We start from the raw sequence: 25,974 nt of genomic DNA, 5'->3' as shown, positions 1-25,974 counted from the left end.
TTCGGGCTGGGCGGGAACTGATGCTTGATGAGAGGTTTGGAACAGGCCCCGTATGACGGGGGGCTAAAGAGACGGGGACTTGTCAGCTTGGAAAAGAGGAGACTGGCGGGGGGGATCTGACAGAGGTCTGTACAATCATGAGTGGGGTGGGAAAAGTGAATAAATAAGAGTATTTACTTGTAACACAAGAACTAGGGGTCACCCAATGAAATGAACAGGCAGCAGGTTTCAAAGAAACCAAAGGAAGTTTTTCTTCACTCAGTGCAGTCAACCTGTGGAACTCCTCGCCAGAGGACGTTGTGAAGACCAGGACTCTAACAGGGTTCAAAAAAGAACGAGATACATTCGTGGAGGTTAGGTCCATCAATGGCTGTTAGCCAGGGGTGGCGTCCCTAGCCTGTTTGTCAGGCAACGGGCAACAGGGGAGGGATCACTTCTAGAATCACAGAGCACTAGAACGGGAAGGGCCCTCGAGAGTTGAGTCCAGTCCCCTGCCCTCCCAGCAGGTCCAAACACCGTCTAGCCCATCCCTGCCAGGTGTGTGTCCAACCTGCTCTTAAATCTCTCCAGGGATGGGGATTCCACAGCTCCCAGGCAATTTATTCCAGTGTGTCACCCCCCGGAGAGGCAGGAAGTTGGATGGTTCCCAGTTCTGTCCGTTCCTTCGGGGGCACCCGGCCTTGGCCGCTGTGGGCGGCTGGGACCCTGGGCCGGATGGGCCTTGGGCCTGACCCTGTCTGGCTGCTCAGGGCCTGCCCCAGAGCTCAAGGCCGTGGGAGCGGCTCACTCCTACTTGCTGAGGGTCCCGCTGGCCCCCAGGCACGGTGCTGCACCAGGTCCCTTCCGCACGAGGGGGAAGTTTCGTGGTGTGAGGCCGGTGCGGTGCTGGTGACGGGGGCCGTGGCTCTGCTGGCTGGAAGGGCCAGAGACACCCCCCCTTTCACCCCCCACTCCCCCAGGGCAGGGCATGCTGGGATCCCTCCGGCCGAAATAAACCACCCGCTCCATGCCAGGCTGGGGCCTCCCCTTCCTCACTGCACTGCGGCCGGCCGGGCTGTCATCCGCCCAGTGCCTCCTGCTCCCACCCACAGGCTCAGGAGCTGTTAGCAGTATAGGGCCCATGACACACAGCCAAGCAGTTGTGATGCCGTCCAGCGGAGGGCAGCAGCACACAGGCTGGTCTTGCATTACCCTGGGATACGGTGGGATCGCCCAGAGACCAGCCCAGAGTTGAACCCGGGCTCGGTGGCGAGAGAAGGCTGGGCGGCTCCGGGCAGCTCCGCCAGCTGGTACGAACGAATCAGAGCGGCTGAGCTGCCCTGAGCATCCTGTGGCCAATCCTCCCTCCACAGAGTGCGGGTTCCATCCCAGCGGGCCTGGCCCAGCCCTGGCCCCTTCCAGGCCATGGTGAATGCAGCAAGCTCCTGCAGGCTGCAGCAAGGCAGGCGGAGAACAGCCTGACCCCCTGGCCAGAGTTCCCTGGAAGCTGAGTGCTTGGGCAGCCGCCCAGGAGAGACTCAGGTGCTGCCCAGCTGATAAGCAGAGCGCTGGCAGCAGGTGCTTCTCCTGGTGGTGCACATGCCTCAGTGCACAGAACAACATTTATTCTGCACATGGAGGAAAAAAGTTAGGGCTTCCGGGGTGCCTCAGAGAGCACCACGAGCCCAGGCCTCACCCTTCACAAGAACTTTCCCCTTCTGCGGGTGGAGGGGGAGCACGGGTCGGTTGTGGCGGTTGGAGGCAGCAGGGGTCGCTGGTCGCAGCTTCATTTCAACTCTAGCAGAACTACGGCCCATTCACGCCAATGGGGGTCTGGCCCCATTCACGCCAATGGAGCTATGGCCCATTCACCCCAATGGAGCTACGGCCCATTCACGCCAGCCGGGTCTGGCCCCATTCATCCTAATGGAGCTACGGCCCATTCACGCCAACTGGGGTCTGGTCCCATTCACCCCAACGGAGCTACGGCCCATCCACTCCAGCCAGGGCTGGCCAGCCCGCACAGCGCAGAGCCCCGGGGAAGGCAGCTGCCTTGCTGGGCGTGGATGCAGAAGGAGTTAACGGAGCCGAACCGGCTCAGCTCACGTCGTGCTGCTCCCACACGCTGTCGCCGCGAAAGCAGCCCACCCGGGGAGCGGCGCTGGAGAGGGGGGCTCAGTCATTAGCTGCAAATCGCTCCACAGGGCGCGGTGCGTTGGCTGTGCCGGGCACCAGACAGGGGCAGGCTACCCGGGCACCCAACATCCTATGGCCATGCCGAGCCAGCCCTGGAGCAGACAGGTCTAGGCCAATGGGCGGAGTCGTCCCGCTGCTCAGGGCGTGTGAACCGCAGCGATGGGTGATCCCCCCGTGCCGCAGAATGTCCACACGGCCACGCTGCTCTGGGTGCGGCCACGCCGGCTCCCTGCGGGCGCTCTGCCGGCACCACGGCTGCAAGGGCCCCGCCGACGGTGACTGGAGGGGAGACCTGCGCGCTCCCGGGCACTGGCTGGGGCATCCCCCCCCCAGAGGGACCAGCTGTGACACCTCCCCTCACGCACCCAGAAACTCTCTCACACACACACAGGAACCGGCTGTGACATCTCCCCTCACACAGCCAGAAACCAGCTGTTACACGTACACACACAGGAACTGGCTGTGTGAAAGAGACACACCCCCACAGGGACTGACTGATTCTCTCTCTCTCTCTCACACACACACACACACGGAGCAGCTGAGACGCGCGTGCGCACACACACAGGGACTGGCTGTGACACACAGGCTCACACACACGGAGCAGCTGAGACACACACACACACACACGGACTGGCTGTGACACACAGGCTCACACACGGAGCAGCTGAGACACACACACACACACGGACTGGCTGTGACACACAGGCTCACACACGGAGCAGCTGACACACACACACACACGGACTGGCTGTGACACACACACATGCAGCTGAGACACGTTCCCGCACACGCACGCACAGGGACCAGTTGCGAGACACGCGCCCTGTGCCGGGCAGGGGACACACTGCGACGTTCCAGCACAAGCCGGCGCAGAGCAGACAACAGGGCCCGTTAGAGCCCCCGCGCAGATGGAGGCAGCTCCCGGGTCCACGCGCGAGCCCGAAATCTGGCCCCGTCTGCCCTGACGTTGCAGGAGCCAAGGCGCCAGGCTCGGGTGAGCAGCCTGCGCTGGAGCAAGGGGAGCCTGCGGCCGGCCGGCACGAGGGCTCACGGCCTGTTCAGCTCAGCTGGGCTCCTTAGCCCCCGGCGCCGGAGCCCGTCTGCGGCGATGGAACCGGCTGGCAGCGCGAGCGCTAACGAGGGAGGGTCCCGCAGGGCTCCAGGCGCCTGGCCCTTCCTGCCAGCTGGAGGCAGCCCACGGCTGGAAGGGGCGGTGGGGAGAGGCCAGGGGAACTCCCTCACGGGGGGGGGGGACACACGAGTGGGGGGTCAAAGGCCAGGGCTGGGCAGTCCCAGCTCCTGTGAACATTGGGACGCCCCTGCCGGCCAGCAGGGCAGGGAAAAGCCGTGTCGGGGGGACTCCGGGGAGCGGGGCGCCAAGGCCGGGCACGCTGAACCGCCACCTGCCCGCTCAGAGCCCCCACAGCCCCGTCTGCTCCCCCAGGGCTGCAGAGCCGTGTGCGGTCCCGACACGGACGGGCTAACCGACCCTCTCACGCTGGCCCCTGGGCCCGGGCCTGAGACCCCACGTGGGCGGGGCTGGACGGGGGACGTGCCGTGTCCCACCGAGCGAGGTGCCTGCCGATCTCCCCCTGCAACGGGAGCAAGAGCTGGACTCAGCCGGAGCCCCGCTGAGCTGGCCCGAGACTCCCCCAGGAACAGCCAGGCTGGGGACAGGAGAGAGGTGGATAAAATCATGAGCGGTGTGGAGACAGTGAATAGGGAAAGTGATTTACTTGTTCCCATGAGAACTAGGGGTCACCCAGTGAAATGAACAGGCAGCAGGTTTACAACAAACCAAAGGAAGTTTTTCCTCACAGTGACAGGCAACCTGTGGAACTCCTCGCCGGAGGATGTGGTGAAGACCAGGGCTTTAAGAGAGTTCAAAGAAGAGCTGGATAGATTCATGGAGGTTAGGTGCATCAATGGCTATTAGCCAGGCTGGGTTGGAATGGTGTCCCTGGCCTCTGTTTGTCAGACACTGGGAATGGGCAATGGGAGGGATCGCTTGATGATCCCGTTCTGTTCCCTCCCTCTGGGGCACCTGGCGCTGGCCGCTGTGGGCTCTGGGCGGGATGGACCCTTGGTCTGACCCAGCCTGGCCATTCTCACATTAACTTTGCTGACTTGAACCCATCCCCCACCTCCCCTGGCAGAGCGCCGCCCCGAGCGCTTGTCCTGTACACAGCCGACCAGCGCGGAGCCGTTTCCGGACCCCCCGTGGGGGATCCCTGCGGAGGTGGGGATGCCTGGTGCCCCCCGGCCCCCGAGATGGCCCCGGCCTTGCTTCCCCGAAGGGATGGGGGCCCGGCCTGGGGAGGGCTGTGCGAGGAGACAAGTTCCCGCGGCGCGCAAACGCTCCCAGTCCTGCATGAAAAATGGACCCTGTAGAAGCAGGGAAGGAAAATTGATACAAAGAAACCCCCAGGTGCTTCAGAATCGATGTTTAATGTCTCCGGCCACATTGCGCTCAAACACCATTTCTCGCCAGGAGGAGAGGTCAGTATTTTTTAAGGTATTTGTCTCCCTGCCTGCCGCCGGCGCTCGGCTCTGTCCCCACGGCGTCGGCCCAGGAACACGCTGTCTGGGGAGGACCGGGCCATAAATTAGCCAGAACAAAATTTACTCCACTTGGCGCTGCCCCTTGGAATCCTGCCCCTGGGCCGGTTTGCAGCTGCACACGAGCCTGGCAGGCTCCTCGCGGCAAGCCGGCGTCAGGCACTGGGCCCTGCTCGAGCGAGCCCCTGAGACGGCCCCGGCCTGGGGTTTCTTGGCATCTGCGCTCCCAGCAGCTTTGTCCGGGCAGCCCCAGCCGGCTCCAGGGCGTTCAGCGAGTTCTGCTCCAGGCACAGGCGGCCGGGACCCCGGGCACCCCATGCAGCGGAGGGCAGGGACGGAGGCGGGTGTCGCAGCAACGTGTACAGCGCCGAGCACAGCAGCCGGCCTGCCGCCTTGCAGCTCCGCTCAGGCCTCCAGCCGCACTTGCGTGGCTCAGCCTGGGGGCCTGCCAGCCCCAGGGATACCGCAGCTGGGCTCTAGCCCCAGCCCCGCCTGGCAGTGGTGGGGACGAGGCTCGGCTTGGCCCGGCCCCGCAGTGCCGAGGGAGAACCCGGCCTAGGGACAGGAGGCAGCGGGGCAGCCTCTCGGGCGTGCGCTGAGCCCGGCACTGCCACACAGAGGGGCCCTGCCCCCCCGCTCAGGAGGGGAACATTCCCGTCTATGAGCTCGGCACAGACCCCCGGCCAGTGCTGGGGCCGGTGACGCTCCACCGGACGCCAGGCTCCGCTGTTCTCAGCACAGGCGGCAGGAGCCAGCCCAGGGCAGCGCGTCTCCCAGGCCGGGGGCTCTGGAGCCGGCTCCCTGCTGCCAGATGGCTCCGGAGAGCTGAGGGTGCAGCGGGACCAGGGCCCAGCCCCACGGCACGGGGCGGCAGAGGGCGGGCCGGCATCGCCCGGCTGGGACCCGGGGCAGAGGGAGCTCGAGCAGACGCACGGGCCAGGCCTGGGGAGCGCTCGCGGCCTGTTCTCCGTGGGCGACACCGGCAGTGCCTGGAGAGGCTGGAGCTGGAGCCAGCCGATGAGCTACCCCCGCCGCCCCCCGCTGGAGCAGAGGCAGGTGGGGCCCAGCCTCCAGTGGGCCCCTCAGCCCCGGGGACGGGGTGTGGCAAGGGAAGAGGCTTTGCAGGGCAATGTGGGGGGAAGGGAGACGGTTCTGCTCCCCCCGGGCGCCCTAGGAACAGCGCCGGCCCGTGCTGGCTGCCAGGGGCCTTTGCCATGCGCCGCGTGGGCCAGAGCGACTCAGCCGCGTGGCCTGGAGGTGGGTGAGGCGGGCCCTGAATGCCCAGGCTGGGGGCAGAGCGAGGGGCAGGATCTTGCCCAGCCCGGCTCCGCTCCGGCCCCTGCACTGTTCCTGCGCCTCCCGGCAGGGGACTCTCCGCTCGTCCTCGGCCGGAGCCGCAGCCACGCCCAGCGTCCTGGCGCCCGGGGGCGAGGCTCTCTGGAGCCGAGTCCGGAGGAAGGCGCGCTGGGAATCCAACGCTTGGCCGCCAGGTGCCCCAGGGCCCCGCAAACGCGCCAGCCGCCCCGCAGCTCCGCCGCCTTTGCGCCGAGACGGGCGGCTCCGGCTCAGGAGATGGTGGAGAACTCCTTCAGCAGCACCTCCTGGCTCAGCGTGTTGAAGGCCAGGGTCCGCCGCACGTTGACGCTGATGGACCGAACCTGGCGGAGAGAAAGCAGCCGTTGCAGCCAGACGCCCCTGCCAGGACCGGAGCTGCCGCCCCTTCCCGGGCGCTTCAGCCGGGGAGGACCTGACCACGCGGAGCAGGAGCACAGGCGGGTCACCCCTTAGAGACACGGCGAGCATGTGCGCCAGCCGCCGGAGGGTGGGGGCGGAGATCACGTGTACCCGACCATGCTCTCCCGGGATGTGTTCCCCGCTGGCCCACGCTAGAGAATTTTGGGCGGCTTGTGGATTCAGAGCCGCACCAGCCATGGGAGAACCGCGCGGGCCCCCGTCTACACTCAAGTGCGGTTTGAGCGTTGAGTGTGGACAAGCCGCCTGCCTGCGTCCTGACAGCTGGCGCCCCACCGTCCTGCATTCAGACTGGTCCCCTCCCCCAGGCCTGTCCGTCTCTCCCCGCCCACCACACGCACGCTGGACACCCCCCAGACCACGCTCAGGCACGACCGCCAGGGCGGCAGCACCCCCCAAACCCACCTGAACTCAGCAATCAGAAATGATAGAAACCCAGAACACTTAGCATTCAGGGGGGGCTGCAAGAAACCCAACCCTTCCCGAGAGCGGAGGGGAGCAGAAAGGGCACCTACATCCCCTTAACTCTGCCCCTTGCGGGACGCTGACTGCCCAGATTCCCCACTGTGAGGCGTTCACACCAGCAGTGGAGTGCAGAGCTCCAGGACTTTCAGACGGCCAAAGCCTGTGGCTAAAGGACAAGCAGCCACTGGACCTGTGGGGGCCGCAAGTGGGGCAGGAGACACGAGCCCCCCACGGCACTGACTTGCCACTGCCTCTGGGACCACAGGGGCCCATCCTGCAGGGTGCGTGGCCCCCGAGGATCGGGCCCTGAAGGAGGAGAGCACGTGTCCAGCTGAGAACACCCACTTGCGGCTCTCCTCTGCGTGAGCGACTGGCGTGAGCAGCATCGCCGTGGGCCTGAAACCGCAACCTCGCCCTGGAGACCCGGGGGTAGCCGCCGGCGAGAGGGGCACGTCCCCGTCCCCATCCCCTTCCTCTGCAGGAGCAGGCCCCGTGACTGGGGGCGGGGCGCAGACGGCCTGACAGTGGGGGCACAGGGGACCCAGGCTCAGCTCCGGGGGTCCAGGCTGCAGCTCGGGAAGCCCTTCTCTGGCTCAGGGGCCGAAGCCCTGGCGGCCCCCCGGACCGGTCCAGGGCCGGCTGCGAGGCTTGGGGCGGGGACCCGGGACTGGCGCTGCCGAGCTGCGCTCAGCGGGAGCGTGGTCGGGCGGCCTGGAGAGGGGAAGGGCCCTGCCCAGGCTGCCTGGCCGCCTCGCGGAAGAGAAGGGGTCAGGCTGGCAGCCCAGCTCGCCGCGCTTGCCGGAGTACGGCATGGAGGGCAGTGCTGAGCGAGGGACGAGATTGCCGGGCCCTGTCGATGGGGGAAAGTTCCCTCAGATCCCTGTCAAGCCGGGGCTGCCGTGCGGGAACAGGGTGTGGGTGAAGCGGGCTCTGATCTCGGCGGCGAGGCCGACGCTCAGGGGAGAGAGGCCAAAGGGGGCGAGTCAGTAACCCGGCACGGAGGGGAGCCGGAGCCAGGCGCGCGCTGGAGAAGGGGCGGCAGAGGGGAGGCGCGGGGCGGGAGCAGGCACTGCTCCGCGGGGACAGAGCTCGCAGGACAAGGAGGGCAGGCCAAGAGGCCCCTGGCAGGGACAATCTGGCTTGGTGCAGGCGGCCGGGGGGAGCAGGACCCCAAAGGCCCAGCCCCTGGGCAGTGGGCCCAGCCCGCAGAGACACCCACCCAGGGGCCTCATCCTGTCTGGGTCCTGCTGGCGTGATCACCCCCCTCCCTCCCCGTGCACTTCTGTGGGGAAACCAGACGGCCTCTCCCCTTCCCTGTGGGTTCAATCCCTGCGTGCGGGGGACCAGGGCTCCGGGTCCTGCTCAGCCACATGCTTGAGACCCTATCGCAGCGGTGATGGCGCTTTGCCCGGTCCAAGGCCTGCCAAGCCTTGTCACACGCTGCACACGCCCTCCCACGGGGAGGCAAAGAGAGCGCCACCGGCCAGGCCATGCTCGGCAGGGGGGATCGGGGAGACTGCAAGCCCCGTTGGAACCCTCCGCGCCCCATCTCCCAGGAAAGAGGGGCCCACACCCCGGAGAAGAGGAAGGCCCCGGGGAGGGGGCTGGGCCGGGCCGGGGGGGCAGCTCACCAGGTCCTTGAAGAAGGCCGCCTCCTTGTGCTGCTCTGAGTAGCGCTCGTACTGATCCAGCCCGTCCTGCAGCTTGAGGGTGAGCGTGTCGTAGTTGGAGCGCACGACCTCCAGCACCTGCGGGCGGCGGCAGAGGGGGCGTCAGCGCCGGGGCCCGGCCGGGAGGGAGGGAACGCCGCCCTGGCTCAGGCGCTAGCCAAGGGGCGCCGGCGGGAATGCCTGACCTAGAGCCACGGGCACCGCCCACACGTGTGTCTCCGCTCCGCCCCCGCGCCCTGCTGCTCCGATCCAGGGCTCCCCGCCCCCGCCCAGGCACCTCGGTCCGACCCTCAGCCCCAAGGAGGGTCCCGCACCAGGCTCGAGTTCCCTAACCGCCAGGCGGGCCCGGCTCCGTGGCGCTGGGCGACCCTCGTGCGGGGGGACGCGACGGCAGGCAGGGCGGTGCCGGGGGAGGCGCTGGGCTTAGAACACAGCTCTCCAGCACGTGTTCCCCCTGCCGCCCCCCGCTCTTAGCTATTTGCTCCCCACGCCCCCCGGGCCCAGGCTGCGCACCCGTCCTGCCGCCCCACCCAGGAAAGCGCCACCACCGGGGAGCAGCAGATCTGCTCGGAATCCGGGCCAATTCCGTCCGAGGGGCTCGGAGCGACCCTCCTACCCGGGCTGAAAACATCCCCCCGCACCGGGGCCCGGGCCACGAGGCCACCCAGACAGCAGCTGCCGGGTGGCGGGAGGGAAAGAAGAGGTACGGCGGGTCCCAAGGCTGCCTCCCCCCACGTACCGCACGGCGCCAGGCTGGCCCGCACTGGAGCGCTCCCGGACGGCGTGACTGTGCCCAGCCCTGGCACGAGGGGGGCACAACGAACCCCCCTTCCTTCTCCTGTCCCGTCCCGCTCCAGCCAGGGCCGATGCGCGTCCGACCCGGCACACCGAGTGCTGAGTGTGCAGCTCCCTACTGGCGAGTGCTCGCACCAGGGAACCCTGGCCCTCCTCGTTCCGAAAACTTGCCAAGCGCGGTGCCCACGCGCTCGCGCTCCCCAGGCTGCGCCGAGGGCCCGCACAGCCGGCAAAGCTGACGGGCCGGCCGGCTCCAGGACCACGAGGGGATTGGGTCTCCACTCCACTCTCGGCAATGACTCGTTTGGCCTGGCCCAGCTTTGACACAGCCCAGCGCCTCGCACACCAAGTCACCCCCCGTTAATCCCACGGGCTTTCCGAGGGCGCTGGCACGGACGGCTCCGTTGCGCCGCCTCGCGGGAAAGCGGCTGCCACTAGGCGGCTTGCCACGACACGGCGCCACGTCGTTTTCCGAGTGCTCGTCCTAATTCAAATGGAAAAGAGTTTCCTAAGCTCGCAGCACGCGGCTTCGCCCAGCAGCCCCACAAGTGCTGAGGCAGGCGGGCGCTGGCATTAACCCCCAGGCACGGCACGGAGGGCCCCGTGCGCAAGAATTCGAAGGGAAATCAAATCAAACAGCCGCTCAGCGCATTGTCTGACAGCGTCTCTCCGGCCCGCGCCATCGGCACAGCCTCAGGCCTCGGCCCGAGCTTCCCGAGGGCTGCCTGGCTCGTCTGCCCTCGCTCCCGGGGGTTGAGATGAGATGCACTAAACCCAGGTTTCTAACGACGGGCCGCGACCCGGTGCTGGGGGGCGGGATGTCGGGCCCTGGGCTTGGTGCTGCAGGGAACCGGGGGGGGGGGGGGGGCGCTAAGGCAGCTCCTGCCAGTCCTGGCCCCGCAGACCGCGCCGCGCCCCAGAAGCAGCCGCAGCAGGCCCGGCTCCTAGATGGGGGAGGGAGTGTACAGGGCTCTGGCGCTGCCCCTGCACCCAGCACTAGCTCCGCCCTCCCACTAGCATGGCCAGGAGGGGCAGGAAGCTGCCTTAGCCCCCCACTGAGTGGGAGCTGCTCCAGCCCTGCCCCCCAAGCCAGAGCCCCCTCCTGTACCCCAAAGCCCATCCTTAGCCCCGTCCCCCAGCCTCCACACTAGCTGCATGTTGGGTTGCGGCACCAACCATGGTCTGCAAGTGGCTGGAAACCCGCCGCCCTCCAGGGACCAGTGCCAGCCCGGCGCGCGACGCTGCTCTGCACCCAAAGCGCAGAAGCCAGCGACCCCCGGGCCCTGTAACGGGGAGGGGGAGCAACGGATGGACCGGTCCCCTCCCTTGGGAACATGCCGCAGCCGACTGCGCGGTCGCCGGGCTCTGCGAGGGCCGAGGGGGCTTGGCTGCGACGGTCTCAGCCGCACAAGCTAGAACCCGCCAAGGGCATTTCAGCCCCCAAAGCTGAGCGGCAGCACCGCAGGCGGGCGTGGGGCCGGTGGGGATATTGAAATCCCCACTTCATTGACTGCGTCGGGGAGCCTATTTTACATGCCTCTGTCGGCAGAGGCACCTAGTCTAGACATGCCCGTGATGGATCAGTCTCAAAACATCCCCTCCGTGTGCAGCAGCCGTCACAGGAGCAAACCGAACGTTGGGACTCAGACAGAGAAGACCGAACAGACGGGATCATCTCCTATAAACCCACGAGACGCCCCCGGCTTGAACACCCGTGCACCTGTGGTCGCTCCATCTCCCACGAGAGAGATCAGAGCTGGGAAAGGGTCAGAGAAGGGCGACACAAACAGCGAGGGTCTGGAACGGCCCCGTCTGGGGAGAGAGAAATGAGACTGGGAGAGTTCAGCTTGGAAACGAGACGACTAAGGGGGATGCGAGAGGCCTGTCGAATCATGGCTGGTGTGGAGAAAGTGAATCCTAGAGCTGGAAGAGCCTCAGGAGTCAGCAGGTCCAGCCCCGGCCCAAGGCAGGACCAATCCCAACTCAATTAGCCCAGCCAGGGCTGTGTCCAGCCGAGACGTGAACACCTCTGGGGATGGAGATTCCACCCCTCCCTAGGGAACCCAGCCCAGCGCTTCCCACCCGCCTAGGGAAAGAGTTTGTCCTAATCTCCAACCTAGACCTACCCCACGGCTCCTTGTTCAGCCATCCATCCGCCACTACCGAGAACAGCCTCTCTCCAGCCTCTCTGGACCCCCCTGCAGGGAGCTGAATGTTGGTACCAAATCCCCCCTCACTCTTCTCTTCTGCAGACTAAACAGACCCAAGTCCACATCCCTTCTGTAGTGGGGGGCCCAGAACTGGACACAAACTGAGCCAATCCCTGCAACAAACCTTGGTGCCAACTCTGCCAACATATCTGCACCAGCGACACCATCACAGGACCTAACCAGATCAGCCGCACCGTCATGGGTTCATTCACCTGCACATCTATCAATGTGATAGACGCCATCGTGTGCCAGCAATGCCCCACTGCTATATACATCGGCCAAACTGGACAGTCCCTACGTAAAAGAATCAATGGACACAAATCAGATCTCAGGAATGGCAACATACAAAAACCTGTAGGGGAACACTTCAATCTCCCTGGACACACAATTGCAGATCTAAAGGGAGCCATCCTGCAGCAAAAAAACTTCAGGACCAGACTTCAAAGAGAAACTGCTGAGCTACAGTTCATCTTCAAGTTTGACACCATCAACTCAGGACTAAACACAGACTGTGAATGGCTCGCCAACTACAAAAGCAGCTTCTCCTCCCTTGGAATTCACACCTCCAGATCAGCTGCTAGAAGTGGGCCTCATCCTCCCTGATTGAATTAACCTCGTTATCTCTAGCTTGATTCTTGCCTGAATATTTATACCTGCCTCTGGATATTTCCACTACATGCATATGACGAAGTGGGTCTTTGCCCACGAAAGCTTATGCTCCAATACATCTGCTAGTCTGTAAGGTGCCACAGGACTCCTTGTCACTTTTGCAGATCCAGACTAACATGGCTACCCCCTGATACAATACTCCAGATGTGGCCTCACCAGAGGGGAATAAGGAAAAGTTATTTACTTATTCCCATAACACAAAAACTAGGGGTAACAAATGAAATTAATATGCAGCAGGTTTAAAACAAACCAAATGCAGCATTTTTTCCACACAATGCATGGCCAACCTGTGGAACTCCTTGCCAGAGGAGTATGTGAAGACCAGGACTTTAACAGGGTTCAAAAAAGAGCTACGTAGATTCATGGAGGTTGGGTCCATCAATGGCTACTAGCCAGGCTGGGCAGGGAGGGGTCCCTGGCCTCTGTGTGTCAGGGTTGGGAATGGGCGACAGGGGAGGGATCACGTGATGGTTCCCGGTTCTGTTCCCTCCCTCTGGGGCACTGTGGGCAGACAGGACCGGGCCCTTGGCTCTGACGCAGCCTGGCCACTCTCACGTGTGCTTTGTAATTCAGCCTCCGGGCCTCTTGCTGCACCCTTGTCACCCGAGCTGTGCTACAAAGCTTGTGACCCTAGTTACACATTTGTTAGTCTCTACGGGGCTGCGGGACCACTGGGGGGTTTCCAGGTTTTTTGGTGACAGGCCAGCGCGGCTGCCCCAAGAGAGGCACGTTCTCAGCAGCTAAGGACTCTCCAGCGACGAGATTCAGCTCCCTTGTGGGGCAGAGCGCCCCTCGGCAGAGCGCCGAGTTCAAATCCAGGCCCCCGGCAGCGCAAGGAGGAGCCGTCCGCTTGGCGGCAGCACACCGGGACGCGGGCAGGGTGCTAGCTGCCGGGAACAGCTGAGGCATCGAGGTCGGCTTCTATTTCCGGCTCTGCCCTCACCAGGGAGCACCCCACACCACTGAGATGCACCCGGCGAGGTGAGCAAGGCGCCCTGCGGTCAGACGAGCGAGGGACCCCTCTGCCTGCCTGGGCGGATGGGGGGGCGGGCGCCGAGGTGTTTACTGCTGATGGGCCGCTGGCAGCTCGCCCGGCCGTCGGGGGACGGTGACTCCCAGCTGATGCTCCGTCCCTTCTCACCTAACGGACACAGAGAATAAAATACCTGGGTCTGGCGCTCCAGGGACCTTCCCTGTGGCCCCCGGGGGGCTAGTGGCAGTGTAAAGCTGGGGGGCAGCGGCGCACAGGGGCAGAGTTCCCTCTCAGGGCAGGGGGCACTGGGCGAGCACTCGCTGGCATCCCAGTTTCCCTCTGATCCCCGGCAAGATCGGGCAGGGCCCGGGGCAGACGCTGCCCCCACTGGTCTCCGCAGTGCTCCGAGGCCCCCTTGCTCGGCAGCCCGGGGAGCGAGCGCTCCCAAGCACTGGCCTCGGCACAGCGCCAGGTGGCTCTGACCCGGCGGCGTGCAGACAGGGCGCTGTGCAGCCGCCGAGCAGGGGAGGAGGGGCGGAAGCCCACGCAGCCCTGTCTTCGCACACAGGGAAATGAGATGTGATTTACTCCGCGAGTCAGAGGCAGGTTCAATTGCACCGGGAACGGCAGCTGCATCCATTCAGCCTGGCTGCGCAGCGGCCCCATTAGAAGCTGTCCGAAGCAATCGAGGGGATGCACACGACGCTCTCCGAGCAGCTCCAGGATGGATGGCTTTGCACATGCAGCCAGCGAACACCGGCCTCTGCCGAGGCGGGAGAGGGAGACTCGCTCTCAGGAAGCAACGAGATCCAGAGCGCGCCCAGCGTCTCGTGGGGCCAGCCCCTTGACATGGCGCATTCACCGGGGCTGGTTCGTTTCCCCTTAGAGAGCGTTGTGTAGGTGGCAGCCAGAAGTCACTCAGGAAAAGGCCTTAGGGGCTTCGAGTCAGGGATTAATCTCTCAGCTGCAGTTTTTGGCAGATCTCAAGCCCACTAATTTGTACTGTGACAACCACTTGGATTTTTTGCACAACCAGTTTTGTCTTTAGTGTCTTTTTAAGCCGTACGCCCCTGCGCATGGGCGCAGAGAACGTGGAAGAGTAACGAGGCCCGAGGCCCCCTCCCCAACACGACTTGCATTCAAACAGCCCCGGGCCAGTCAGCCACGACACTCTTCCCCCCAGCCGCTGCCACGCCGGTGCATCCCGGAGCGGTGCTGGAGCCACGTCCCGCTGCATCGCTACCCCGGGCCCAGCCGCGCTGGAGCTGCAGCCCAGAGCCCGTGACAGGCCAGGCGTCAAGCCCCACCAGCTGGAGCGAGAGGCGCGTGCGTGGCCGGGAGGGGGCCGGGAGGCAGACGCGCCCGCAGGCTCCGTCTGACGGGGCTCTGGGCAGGGCCTGGTGGGGAGGGCAGTGACCAACTTCCCAGAACAGCCGCTCCAGTCCCCTTTGGTTTACGCTGCCCAACGGGAGCGCCGGCTTCAGACGCCGAGCCGGGCCAGGTGCTGACATTCAGGGCCTCCCCCACGCAGGCCTGGAGCATCCTCCTCGCTCTGGGCTGAGTGGTGCCCTGGGGCAAGTGGGAATTGCCCACGCGCGGGGCTCGCAGAGAGCGAGGGAGAGCCTATCAGCTTGGCCACAGATGCTGCGCACCAAGGGGAGCCACGGGGGGGCGGCACCGGGCTTCCCACGAGCCATCCGCGGAAGGGAGAGGACTCCGTGGGGCTGGAGGCAGACTCCCGGCTGCCTTGGTACTTACGGGGCTGGCTGTTCCAGCAGCTCCGCCCAGATCCCCAGCACGGCGGGGCGGTTCCAAAGCAGCAGGCCCCAGAACGGAGAGGCGAATCCCAGGAGATGCCAGTGCACCTCACAGAGCCAAGTGCCAGCCGGGCTACCCCGACCCTGCACCAACCAGATCCCTGGCTCCAGGCCACCCTTCTCCCCTGACTCCACATCAGTGTTTCTTAAACTTTTTAAGACCAAGGAACACCGAACAATTTTTTTTTATGAGGTACACCAAGGGTTTTTTGTTGAGCCAAAAAAGAAGAGAGAGGTCGGGTGGGGGGGGGGGGGGGGGGGAAGTTGAGCAAAAAAAAAAAAGTCACCTGCCCCTTTAAAGGAGGCTGTTTTGAACTCCAGTGTGGGCAGAACATAGTTTAAGAAACACCACTCTGGGGGTGTGTGACGGCGCGTTGGGGGTTCCCCCGTCTCCTGCACCCCGAAATGGCACAAACAGACTGCACCAGCCGGTGGAATAGAGGAAGTTTATTGCCTCTCCAGGATACAGCACAGCACAGATGTAATCTGGTCACAGAGCTGGGCTAGGATGCCTCAGGCCCCCTTGAGATGGGGGAGACTGGGCCCCTAAACTCCAGCCCCTTCCCTAGGCTGTCTCCTCCATGCTCCCAGCCAGCCATTAACTAACTCTCTTCCCGCCCTGCCCCCCAGCCAGGGCAGCATCCACCTTCCTTTGTTCCTCTCCATGGGGGGTGTCTGGCCACTGGTTTGCATAGTGACTCATCCTGTTTTGCTGGGTCGTGGTACCCACAGCAGCCAGTGGGGGTTACCCCAGAGCCAGCAGCATAGAAACCAGCCAGGTACCCCCACTACGTCACAGGGTGTGTCTAGACTACCTGCGTCTACATAACGTCGACAGAACTCGGCAGTTTTGTCGACAGCAATAAACCTCATTCTACGAGGAATAACGCCTTTTGTCAACACAGTTCTGTCGCCAGAAGGCGTTATTGCGTCTACACTGCCATGTCGACAGAACTGGCTGTCATCTAGACGCTCTTTGTCGACAGAAGCTTTGTCGACAGTATCTGTCGACAAAAGCCTGTCGTCTAGACGTACCTCAGATGTTGCCAAAGAAAGAACGAACTCTTATTTACACCAGGAGAGGCCAAATGGCGCCCACAAGCAAAACCCGGCCCCAGGGGCTCTACCCACGACCTGCGCCTGCCCTCACTTTCCAGAGACTCACCGACTCCAGAGTAACGCCGCAGCGGGGCTCCCCCACAGTGACGCTCGGAGACCTCTGGAACACGGCCCGTCTGGACAGAAACATGATCAGGGATAGAGGAGCCACCTGCCTCTTGGTACGTTGTTCGTTGCTCTCACCGTTGCAAAGGGACCCCTCGTTTCCTGAGTTTGTCTGGCTCCACCGTCCAGCCGTTGGACTGCGCTGGGGCTCAGTCCTGGGGGCTCTATCTCTGCCTGAGCCATCTGGACATGCTGCCTCGGGCACCCGAACCTTTCATCTCTCTATTTCATGTGGGGGCCGATGGCTACTTACTACAACTTGCCCAGCCTAGGCAGAAGTTGCCTGCGAGCACAGCCCAGTCGGGGCAAAGCAGGAGGCAGCACCCTGGTTTGGAAAGGCTGCACATGCCTCGTGGTGCACAAGAGACGTGGAAGACAAGGCACATTCACCACCTCTGCCGGGGCACGATGTTGCCGCAGGCCCTCCAGGGGCAGGCTGCTGCCAGCGTGTCGTCCTGAGGCGCAACAGGGAGAGCCGGCCAAACGCCGGCCTTGCGGCAGGGAGAGCCGGCCAAGCAGCAGAGAGAGCCAGCCATGCGGCAGGGAGAGCTGACCACGTGGCAGGGAGAGCTGGCCATGAGGCAGGGAGAGCCGACCGAACACCGGCCTTGCGGCAGGGAGAGCCGACCGAACACCAGCCATATGGCAGGGAGAGCTGGCCATGAGGCAGGGAGAGCTGACCGAATGCCGGCCTTGTGGCAAGCCTCGTTACTAGCTCCAGGCACATCACGCTCTGCGCTGAGAGCCCCCATCCAGCACAGGGGCGCTAGGCCACCGGCAGCACGAGGGGAGGGCTGGGGCTATCCCAAACGGGAAGGGTGATGGTTGAGAGACGGTTTTCCCATCGCCATGAAATCTGTAGCTCCTGCCCAGCCTCGCGGGGGGTTAACACCCTCCCCAGTTCACGCCGTGGGGCTTGGTGACCACGGAACCTCCCTTCTCCCGGTCTGTACACACCGTACGGTGCTGGCCGGCGCGGCACCGGGGACAGGCAGGGACCTGGCGGGCGGCACAGACGTGAGGGCACGTGCGCTAAGTGGCTGCACGCGGAAGGGCATGTGGCTGGCCGACCCATCGGGTCAGGCTGAGTCGCCTCGGCTCGCTGTCTCGCGGCAGGCGTCGGGCCGGGAGCCCTGAGGCGCCGGGAAGCCGAGCGCGCGGAGCGGTAAAAGCATCTGGAGTAGCCAGAGGATTCCTAGCGCTGCTCAGTGACCTCGTTACACGGGCTGTGTGCTTGTCTCTCTGGCGCAGGCAGGCTCCGCTATCCAGAGAGACACGTGTGGGCTGCAGCAACAGCCACACGCAGCCACCAGCCTCTCGTGCGGATCTCGCCGACAGCCCCTCCGCTGGGCGCAGCAGCAAAGCGCCGGGCCGGTGTCGGCAGCTGGCAGCCCGCTCCCACTCCCGTGTGTGTGTGTGTGTGTGTGTGTGTGTGTGTGTGTGTGTGTGTGTGTGTGTGTGTGTGTGTGTGTGTGTGTGTGTGTGTGTGTGTGGTCACCCGCGCCCCCTCCCCCCCCGCCACCCAAACGCACAGTCAAGGCACGTCTCCGTTAGGAGTTCTGCATCCCACGCGCAGGCCAGGCAACGCAGAGTCACCGTTTCAGCAGGGTTTCGCACTGCCCCGCGGCACGGCCCTCCTGCGGCTGCACACTCCGGTGGCTGGCCTGTGCCGGCTGACCCAGGCGCAGGGAGCTGGGCTCAGGGGCTGCCTACATTTCAGCCAGACTGACCATTCCCTCAATGACCTTACAACACGCACATTGCTTCAGAGAGACTTGAATTCCAGACTCAACAAGAAGCTTCAGAATTGTCATTCATGCTTAAATTGGACACTTTCTGTTTGGGTCTAAACACAGACTCTAATGATCTCACCCATTACAAAGACAGCTTCCCCTACCATCACCCCTCTGTCACTACCTCACAGACACTCACCTTCCCCCCCACCCCCACTCTGTTCTAAAATTTGATTTGCCAATTTCCCGTGTTCATTTTTTTGATTGTATCCTTTGGTATCTATGGTTGTGACAATTTTCTTCCACTATTTGATCTGAGGAAGTGGGTCTGGCCCACGAAAGCTCATCACCTAATAAACCATCTTGTTAGTCTTTAACGTGCTGCATCGTCCTGTCTTTTGTTTCAGCTGCACCAGACTGACACGGCTGCATCTCTATCACTATCCTGCGTGCTCTGCAGGCATTCAGCCTCCACCTCGCAGGGTCCTAGGACCAAGCCTGAGGGTCTACACAGCAAGTGACCAGCTCCTGTGCCTGAGACAGCTGAGCGGAGCACCCGGTAGCCTTGGTTCTCTTGCACGGTGTCTGCAAACCCCCTTCGGCTCCCGCTTGGCAAGCCGAGCTGCGACCTACTTTACTGCTTCGGCAAATGGAGGCAGATCAGGGTGGAGGAGCCTAGGAGGGCAGCTAGTCTGGCGAGGGCACGCTCCCAGCAAGGGGCCAGAGAGGACGTCCCTGGAACGGCCAGCGGGCTGCTCCCCAGGTCCGTACCCCCACTGCAGGACCAAGGCTGGAATGCAGCTAAGCGTGTGCCAAAGGGAAGACCTCTCCGGTCCGTCCCACAGCCCTGCCCCTCCGCTCTCCCACTCGCCTTCCCCCGGCAAGCAGGGGCGGGCGGGGCACCCACGGACCTGCCACCTCCCCAGGGACCGTCTAGAAAGGGATTTGCCAAACGGCTCTACCTGCCAGAGCCAGGGGACACAGAGACCCGCCAGCCCTTGCCGCGCTCAGTGAGACTCAGGCCCTGGGGCGAGGCTGCTGGTGCTACCCCATGAGCACCTGAGCAGTCTGGGGTCCCGGGCCGAGCCCCGTGCGCCCGCAGCAGCATCTCCCTTGGTCGCAGCGGTGGGAAGCTGCGATGTAACCATTGCCCAGGCCGGCAGCGCGGACCCTTCCCCGGCGACCCTCCCGGGGCTGTGCCAATGAACGGGGAGGCTGTGTACACGCACCACGCCCCTCGCCAGAGATCGCACTGCGCTTCGTATATCCCGGCGCCCCTCGGACGGGCGGGGAACTGTGGGCCACAAGCAGGGGAAGGACACCGAGAGATGCAAGGGGGGGGAGGTGTCACTCAATGACAGTAACAGGCAGCAGGTTTGAAAGAAACCAAAAAAAAAAAGCTTCTGCACACAACGCACAGCCAACCTGGGGAACTCCCTGCTGGGGGATGGTGTGAAGGCCTAAAATAGAACAGGGCTCAGAAAAGGGCTAAACACATTCCTGGGGATCGATCCTTCCATGGCTGTTAGCCAGGTGGCAGGGAGGGGTCCCTGGCCCCTGTGTGTCAGGCTGGGAATGGGCGACAGGGGAGGGATCACGTGATGGTTCCATTCTGTTCCCTCCCTCCGGGGTACCTGGCACTGGCCCCTGTGGGGAGACAGGATGCTGGGCTGATGGACCCTTGGTGTGACCCAGCCTAGGCTGCCCTGGCTGCTCCTGGCCCCTGTGCTGTGCTGGGTCCCTGGGAGCCCCCTGGCTGTGGGACCCGGGGACGCCCCCACACCCCGTGACAGGAGGGACGGTGGCAATGGCTCGGCGCCCTGGCAGACGCAGCTCTGGGCCGCTCGCTGGGGGCACCAACGCGACTTCACCGCCACTGGGCCCGGCCCGATGAGACGGCCCGCAGGGCACGGGTGCTGGTCACCCGCCACGCGCCGCACGCGTCCTCTTGGGGCAGCGTTCCCCGCCAGGGCCCCGCTCGCCTGCCGGCCTCCCCCTCCCCAGGGCGCCAATGGGGAGCACAGCCCCGGGGTGGCACTGCCACAGGCATGGAGCCTCCGGGGGGGGGAGGGGGTTGATTTGATTTTGAGTTGGGACAGGCCGGGCCGGACCTCCCCATCCTCCATTGGATGCTTCCCAACCCGGAGCCCTTCACGTGCCCTTCCAGCCTGGCTCCCTCCCCCGCTCTCCAGGGCCGCGTGCTTGCTGGCGGTCAGCGCATTAGCCTAATGAAAGGCACTAAACGGCTCTAAGTGATTGCTCGGCTCCGCCCAGCCCGCCAGCCCGCCAGCCACCAACGCCCTGCCAGCGACGCTGCCTTCCGCCCCAGAGGTGGCTGCGTTTCGGGAGGGAGGCGGTTCGTGCCCCGGGGCTGGGCGAGTTCCGCCGAGAGGCTCACGACACTCGGTGCAGGGCCAGCCGGCCGCCCACACCCAGCGGACACAGCCCATGGTAACACGGGAGCGCTCAGCACAGCAGCGAGGGCTCCTGCGGGTAGCACAGCTCAGGGCACCCCGTGGAGCCCGGGGCCTGCTGCCGAGGCCAGGACGGGGCTCCCTGAGCCGGGCTTGGCACTCGTCCCTCTGGCCAGCGACGTGCAAGAACCCGGGGGGAGGGGCAGGGGTACAGCTGGAGCACGACTGGGGCCAGAGGGAAAACGGGGCCCGGGATGATCCAAACGGAGGCTGGATCGCAGCTCATGGGACCCTGAGCTAGCGCCGCCGTCTGCTCCAAGCCTCTCCAGCTGCCGAGGGGTGGGCCGGCCGCACCGCGCGTCCGTCTGCCGGCCGCAGCGCCGGGCCAGGCCCAGAAAGCGAGAGCTCCACTCTCGGCGGCTGGTCCGGATTCTCCTGCGGCGGGCGATCGGCACACAGGAGTCCCTCTGCCCTCTCGCCGGCGGCTCTAGGAAGCGGCAGCAGGACGGGCCGGGAGCTGCATGCCGGAGTCGAAGGCCGGCAGCGCGAGCCGCGGGGCAGCTGTTCCGTCCGCCCGCCCCTGGCGACCTGAGCACTCCCTGGCTCGCTATTTCCCGGCTGGCGCTCAGCCCCGCGCTGTGCCGCTGGCTTCTGGGGAGCAGGGGGGTGGGGGCAAGTCCCGAAACGCTGGAGCCTCCCTCCGACAAGCTGCTCCTAGGCCAGGCAAGCAAAGGCCGCCCTGCACAAGAGCCCTGGCCCCAGGGACAAGGCGGCGCAAGGGGGGAGGAGGGGAGCGCTCACTCCGGGAACGAGCTCCCTGCGATTCAAGGCTCAGCCATTCGCAGCCCCGGGGGGGCCGGCAGCGAGGCGCCAAGGGCTCTGAGCCCCTCAAGGTGAAGGCGTGGCCGTGGCAGAGCCGGCCTGGCCCTCGCAGGCAGGAACGGCCCCGCTCTTCGGCCGCACGGGCCCGGCCGCTGCAGCATTCCCAGCCTCGCGAGCTGTGTCGGCTGTGGATAGTTATCAGGCCTCGCCACCGGAGACGCGCCCCCTTCGCCGTCTGTTCTCAGCCCTGCCTGCATGCGCCTGCGCCCGCCCAGCAGGCCCCGAGCGCCCTGCGCGCAGACACGCTCCGGCCAGGCTGGGGTCAGTGACGCCCGGCCCTAGCGTCCTGGCACCAGGGACACAGACACGAACCCTAAACCAGGCCAGCCCCACCCAGATCTCTGCCCAGACAGGCCCAGCCAAGCGCCACTGTCCCGCCCGGCCCCCAACCCCTGTTCCCTTGCGGAGTGCTTCTGAACATCCAGCCCCACGCAGCCCAGGAAACAGCCCCCAAGCCCGCGGGAGGCCCATTCGCACAGGCGGGCTGGCCAGCAGAGGAGAAATCCGACTAAATGAAAGGGGAAAACCCCTTGACAATCCGCCCGCCCTCCCTCTGGTTAAAACTCCGCTGCAGACGAGCTGTTCCGGGCACAGCGAATTCAATTATGCTGGAAAATCGCTTCCAACTGCTGCCTCTGTTCTAAGGAGCCCAACCGCGGCTCAGACGAAGCTGCGTTCAGCCTCTCTCTAACGAGCAGGCGGAGCCATTGCCAAGTCCCCGCTGAGGACTTCCAAATGCCAGAACGAGCGAGCGCCGCCCCGCACACTTGCAAGCATGACCCTGCCCGCTCCTCCTTCGGCACGGCCCGGGCTGCCTCCTGCAGGCAGCACGGCGAAGACCAGCCTGCTCCCTTCCCTGCCTGCTGCGCATCCCAGCGCTGCCACCATCACTGATGCCCAGCCAGAGGGCGTGCGGAGAGAGGGGGCCCTGGGCATGGACGCGCGGCCTGGCACAGCCCAGGGCACCGTGCAGAGGGCTCACCGGAACGCCATGCCGCTGGGCAGGGGACGCAGCTTACCTGCTCTTCCGAGAGCTGGGAGATGTGATTCACGGCCGCGTAGGACTCGATCTTGGGGTTGAAGTGGTTGATGATGGCTCTGAAAGAGGAGAAGGCTGTTAGGAATAGAGGCGAGGGGAGGCGATTCTCCCTGGCAGTCTGAGCCGTGCATGGGGGGCTCGGCTAACACCCTCCCCCCCGCAGTGCTAGCAGCCCCGGTCAGCGTGTCAGACACGCGCTGGGAAACGGCAAAGAGGGAGCTCGCCCCAGGTGCGGGTGCGTGGACGTGCTCGGCACGGAGCCCCCAGCGCCCTGGGCAGGGCGTCGGCAGCGTGCCAGGACGGGCTGCAATTCACTCTGCCCCGAGGGGGGATCGCAGCCGCGCTCCGGCCACACGGCACTTTCCAAGCCTGGCATCGCGGGACGCCTGGCCCCAGCGACTCCATCGCCTGCACGGATGCTGCTGCCTGCTCGCTCGCCAGGATCTGCATCTGCACCGCCCGCCGTCAGTCCGGCCACTCCCTCTCGCCCCCTGGGACCTTAGCAGGCAATGGGACAAGATAGGGCCCTTCGCCACCAGGCTCCGGACTCCCGCCCTGCCGGAGACCACCTGCACGTGCCGCGCCTGGAGTCGCCTGCCAGGAGCGGGCCCGCAATAAGGGGTGGAGGGGGCTGTGGGTACGGAGCTGGGGGCTGGGCAGTCGCAGCGATTGCCTACGGCGGGGGCGCTGGGGACCCTGTGCCGTTTGGCCGGCGGAGGGCCCCAGGGGACGTTCGGGGCGTAAGCAGATGCGACGGCCCAGCCCGCAGCCCCCCCAACCCGCTCCTGGCAGGCGGTCTCCAGCAGGGAGGGTGTCGGAGCCTGGTGGCGAAGGGGCCTCTCTCTTTCCGCTTCCCTGGCTGACGGGGCACCAGTGAGGGAGAAACTCGCTCCCCAGGAGCCAGGCTCCTGCAGCTGTGGCGTTCAAGCGGCCTGGCTCCTGCCTGGCCGGGGGGACGGTTCCACCCCCGGGAGGCGCTGCGAGCGCTGGCGAGAAGGGAACCAGACGCACCACAACTCCCCCGGGGGCCGAAGTGCAGCAGGCTCGGCACTCCCACGGCTCCAGCGCTCGCTACGGAGCCGCCTCGGCATCGTCTGTGGCCGCTGCTGGGAAGCCCCTCCCGACGGGCCGCCTGCCGGCGCGCTCAGCTCCGCGCTAGCCCAGCGGTGCGTGCAATCGCAGCCGCTGCGCCCGGGGGCCGCCAGGCCGCCGCCGGCTTTGCTTTTAAGCCGGTTTCCGAAAGCCTGGCAATGCAGCTTGCTCCCCGAGAGCCGGGGGACGCCGGCAGCTCCACCACACTCAAACCGCCGCGCGCTGCCCCACTTCTGCGCCAACAGCGCTCCCAGCGTGCTCCGCGGCAGAACCGCCGCCAGCCGGGCCCTGCACCAGGCCCCGTGCGCACGCAGCCTGGCTCCTTCTGGGTGCCAAGAGAAGGAATCCCTGGCGCTGGGGAACAGACCCACCCGGCCGCTGCTACTCCGTACGGCGCAGGGTCGCCCCGTGGAGCTGGGCCCCCCCCTGCAGGGGCCCCCCTGGAGCTGGGCCCCCCCGTGCCTGCCTGGGCCCTCCTCACAGCAGAGCCTGCCAGCCGCCCCACGCGCGATTCCTTTCTCCGCCAGGCAAGAGCAGCTGCCGCCAGGCCAGGGGTGAGTCTCAGGACCCCCTCGTGTGTTACCCCCGAAGGCCTGCTGCAGAGCCCTGAGACAGAGGCCGCCCCTCTGAGCGGCCCTGCCGCGCGCTGCCAGATGCAATGGCGCTTGGTACAAGCCCCCCGAGGGGCCGCAGAGCAGAAATTCCGCTGTCTGACTCCCCCCCACCCGCTCTGGGGCTGGCACAACCCCCCCCCCCCCCGGGGAGCGCTCCCCCAGGGCTGTCGGGCAGTGCCCAGAGCTCTTTTCAAACATCCCTGATCAGAGCGGCCAGGCTGGGGCAGACTAACGGCCCACCCAGCCCAGGGTCCTGTCTGCCCACAGTGGCCAGTGCCAGGTGCCCCCAACGGAGTGACCAGAACAGGGAATCATCAGGTGATCCCTCCCGTCGCCCATTCACAGCCCTGACAAACTGAGGCTAGAGACACCCTCCCTGCCCATCCTGGCTAACAGCCATTGATGGACCTAACCTCCGTGAATGTAGCTAGCTCTTTTTTGAATCCTGTTCAAGTCCTGGCCTTCAACATCCTCCAGCAAGGAGTTCCACAGGTTGACTACGCACTATACAAAGAAAAACTTCCTCTGGGTTGTTTAAAAACCTGCTGCCTATCAAAACAGTTGATTGTGAGCCAACAGCTGCCGAGATCGTTACAGGCACACGCAGGAAAGGGTGCGAGCTGCTCCCGATCCTCCCGAGGAGCCGGCGAAGTCCGCGGCACGTCTGAACAGCGAGCTAGCCATGCAGCTCTGATGGCACCAGGACACGTTTCCATCCCCAGCCCAGCCTGGGAGGCTGTGAGCGCTCCTGTTTCTCCACTGCACACAGCCAGTTGCGTGCAGCTATTCGAGCAGAGAAAGGCACACGGGCACCCAGAAACGGGCAGACAAGTTCATGGTTCTTTATGAGCGAAGGATCAGCAGACATGGCGTCCGAGCAACCTGTGCTGAAGAGCAGGGGTGGGGACGCCCGGGGTAAGGTTTCCAGAAGTGACTTAGGAGCCTAAGTCTCATTGGAGCAGTGGAATCGCTTGATGCTTCTGAAAACATTAGCCTACCCTCTCCACGTCTCATCGCTGGTGCGAGTGTCCAGCCCGGGCCTGGGCGGCAAAGCAGAGGGGAGCCAGGGGGTCGCGGAGCACCCACCGGGCCAGCCAACTCAAAGAACGGCAGGTGCCCAGTGTTCGCCCGGACAGTTCGGCATTTGGGTCCCCCGTCCGGTAAGAAAAGAAAATGCCGGACATGTGAAATATCCGGTATTGCCTGTTTCCCTTGGACGGAAGCCCGGCGGGGACAGTTTTCCCCTGCCGTGTCTCGCACGAGGGAGCACCAGGCCCAGGGCTCACAAGGGGCGAGCAGGGAACCTGGGTTCGGTGCCCACTCTCCTGATTCACTCCGCTCCAGGGCCATCCCCTGTGCAGTGGGATAAGGAGGATCCGCTTGGCACTTACAGACCAACGCAGCGACTGGGCGCCCGCTTTCTCGGAGCTGCCCCAGGACTCCTGGCTACTTGTGCTGAAACGGACGAACGCAGCCGCCCCCGGGTCCTTGCCACCTGGGCAAAGTGCTCTGGATGGGAAGTTTTACACCAGTGTCATCTCTTCCAGGCGAGGCTACAGAGAGCACTAGGGATAGTGAACACTATTTACACCAGGGACTCCCTCCCTTCGCACGTGCCAAACCACCTCCCTCTTCTTCACATGCTCGCCTAGCGGGCTTTCTGCCAGCCCTGCGTGCGAAGCCCCACACAACGTTTCTGCGCCCGCACGTTCACCGTGCACAGACGTGCGTGCCGGGGCAAGGGCTGTGTCCCCCTTCCGACGGCAGGGCAGCCAAAGCCCAGGGCCAAGCAATCGCGTGGCCATTCGCCGAGCGTGCACCTGGCAGGGAGGCTGTTTTCACACAAACCTCTCGGAGGCATTTCTAAAGAGCAGGCCTCAATTAAACACGA

The 25,974-nt window shown here is 64.9% G+C and overlaps 1 protein-coding gene across 5 annotated transcripts in view; it reads right to left on the bottom strand.

The window, feature by feature from the left end:
- Positions 1-4,604: 4,604 nt before the first annotated feature.
- Positions 4,605-25,974, bottom strand: part of ARMH3 (armadillo like helical domain containing 3) — a 124,990-nt gene continuing 103,620 nt past the window's right edge. For all 5 annotated transcript variants that reach the window (XM_075934501.1, XM_075934499.1, XM_075934498.1 and 2 more), the window contains 3 exons: positions 22,358-22,436; positions 8,583-8,699; positions 4,605-6,392 (listed from right to left, as the gene is read on the bottom strand). In XM_075934501.1, coding sequence (XP_075790616.1) covers positions 6,300-6,392; positions 8,583-8,699; positions 22,358-22,436 — 289 coding nt within the window. In that variant the 3' untranslated portion in view covers positions 4,605-6,299. The remainder of the gene's footprint in view (positions 6,393-8,582; positions 8,700-22,357; positions 22,437-25,974) is intronic.

Source organism: Pelodiscus sinensis, chromosome 8, assembly GCF_049634645.1.
Source record: "Pelodiscus sinensis isolate JC-2024 chromosome 8, ASM4963464v1, whole genome shotgun sequence".
NCBI lineage: Eukaryota > Metazoa > Chordata > Testudines > Trionychidae > Pelodiscus > Pelodiscus sinensis.
This window is presented reverse-complemented; position numbering and strand designations above follow the sequence as displayed.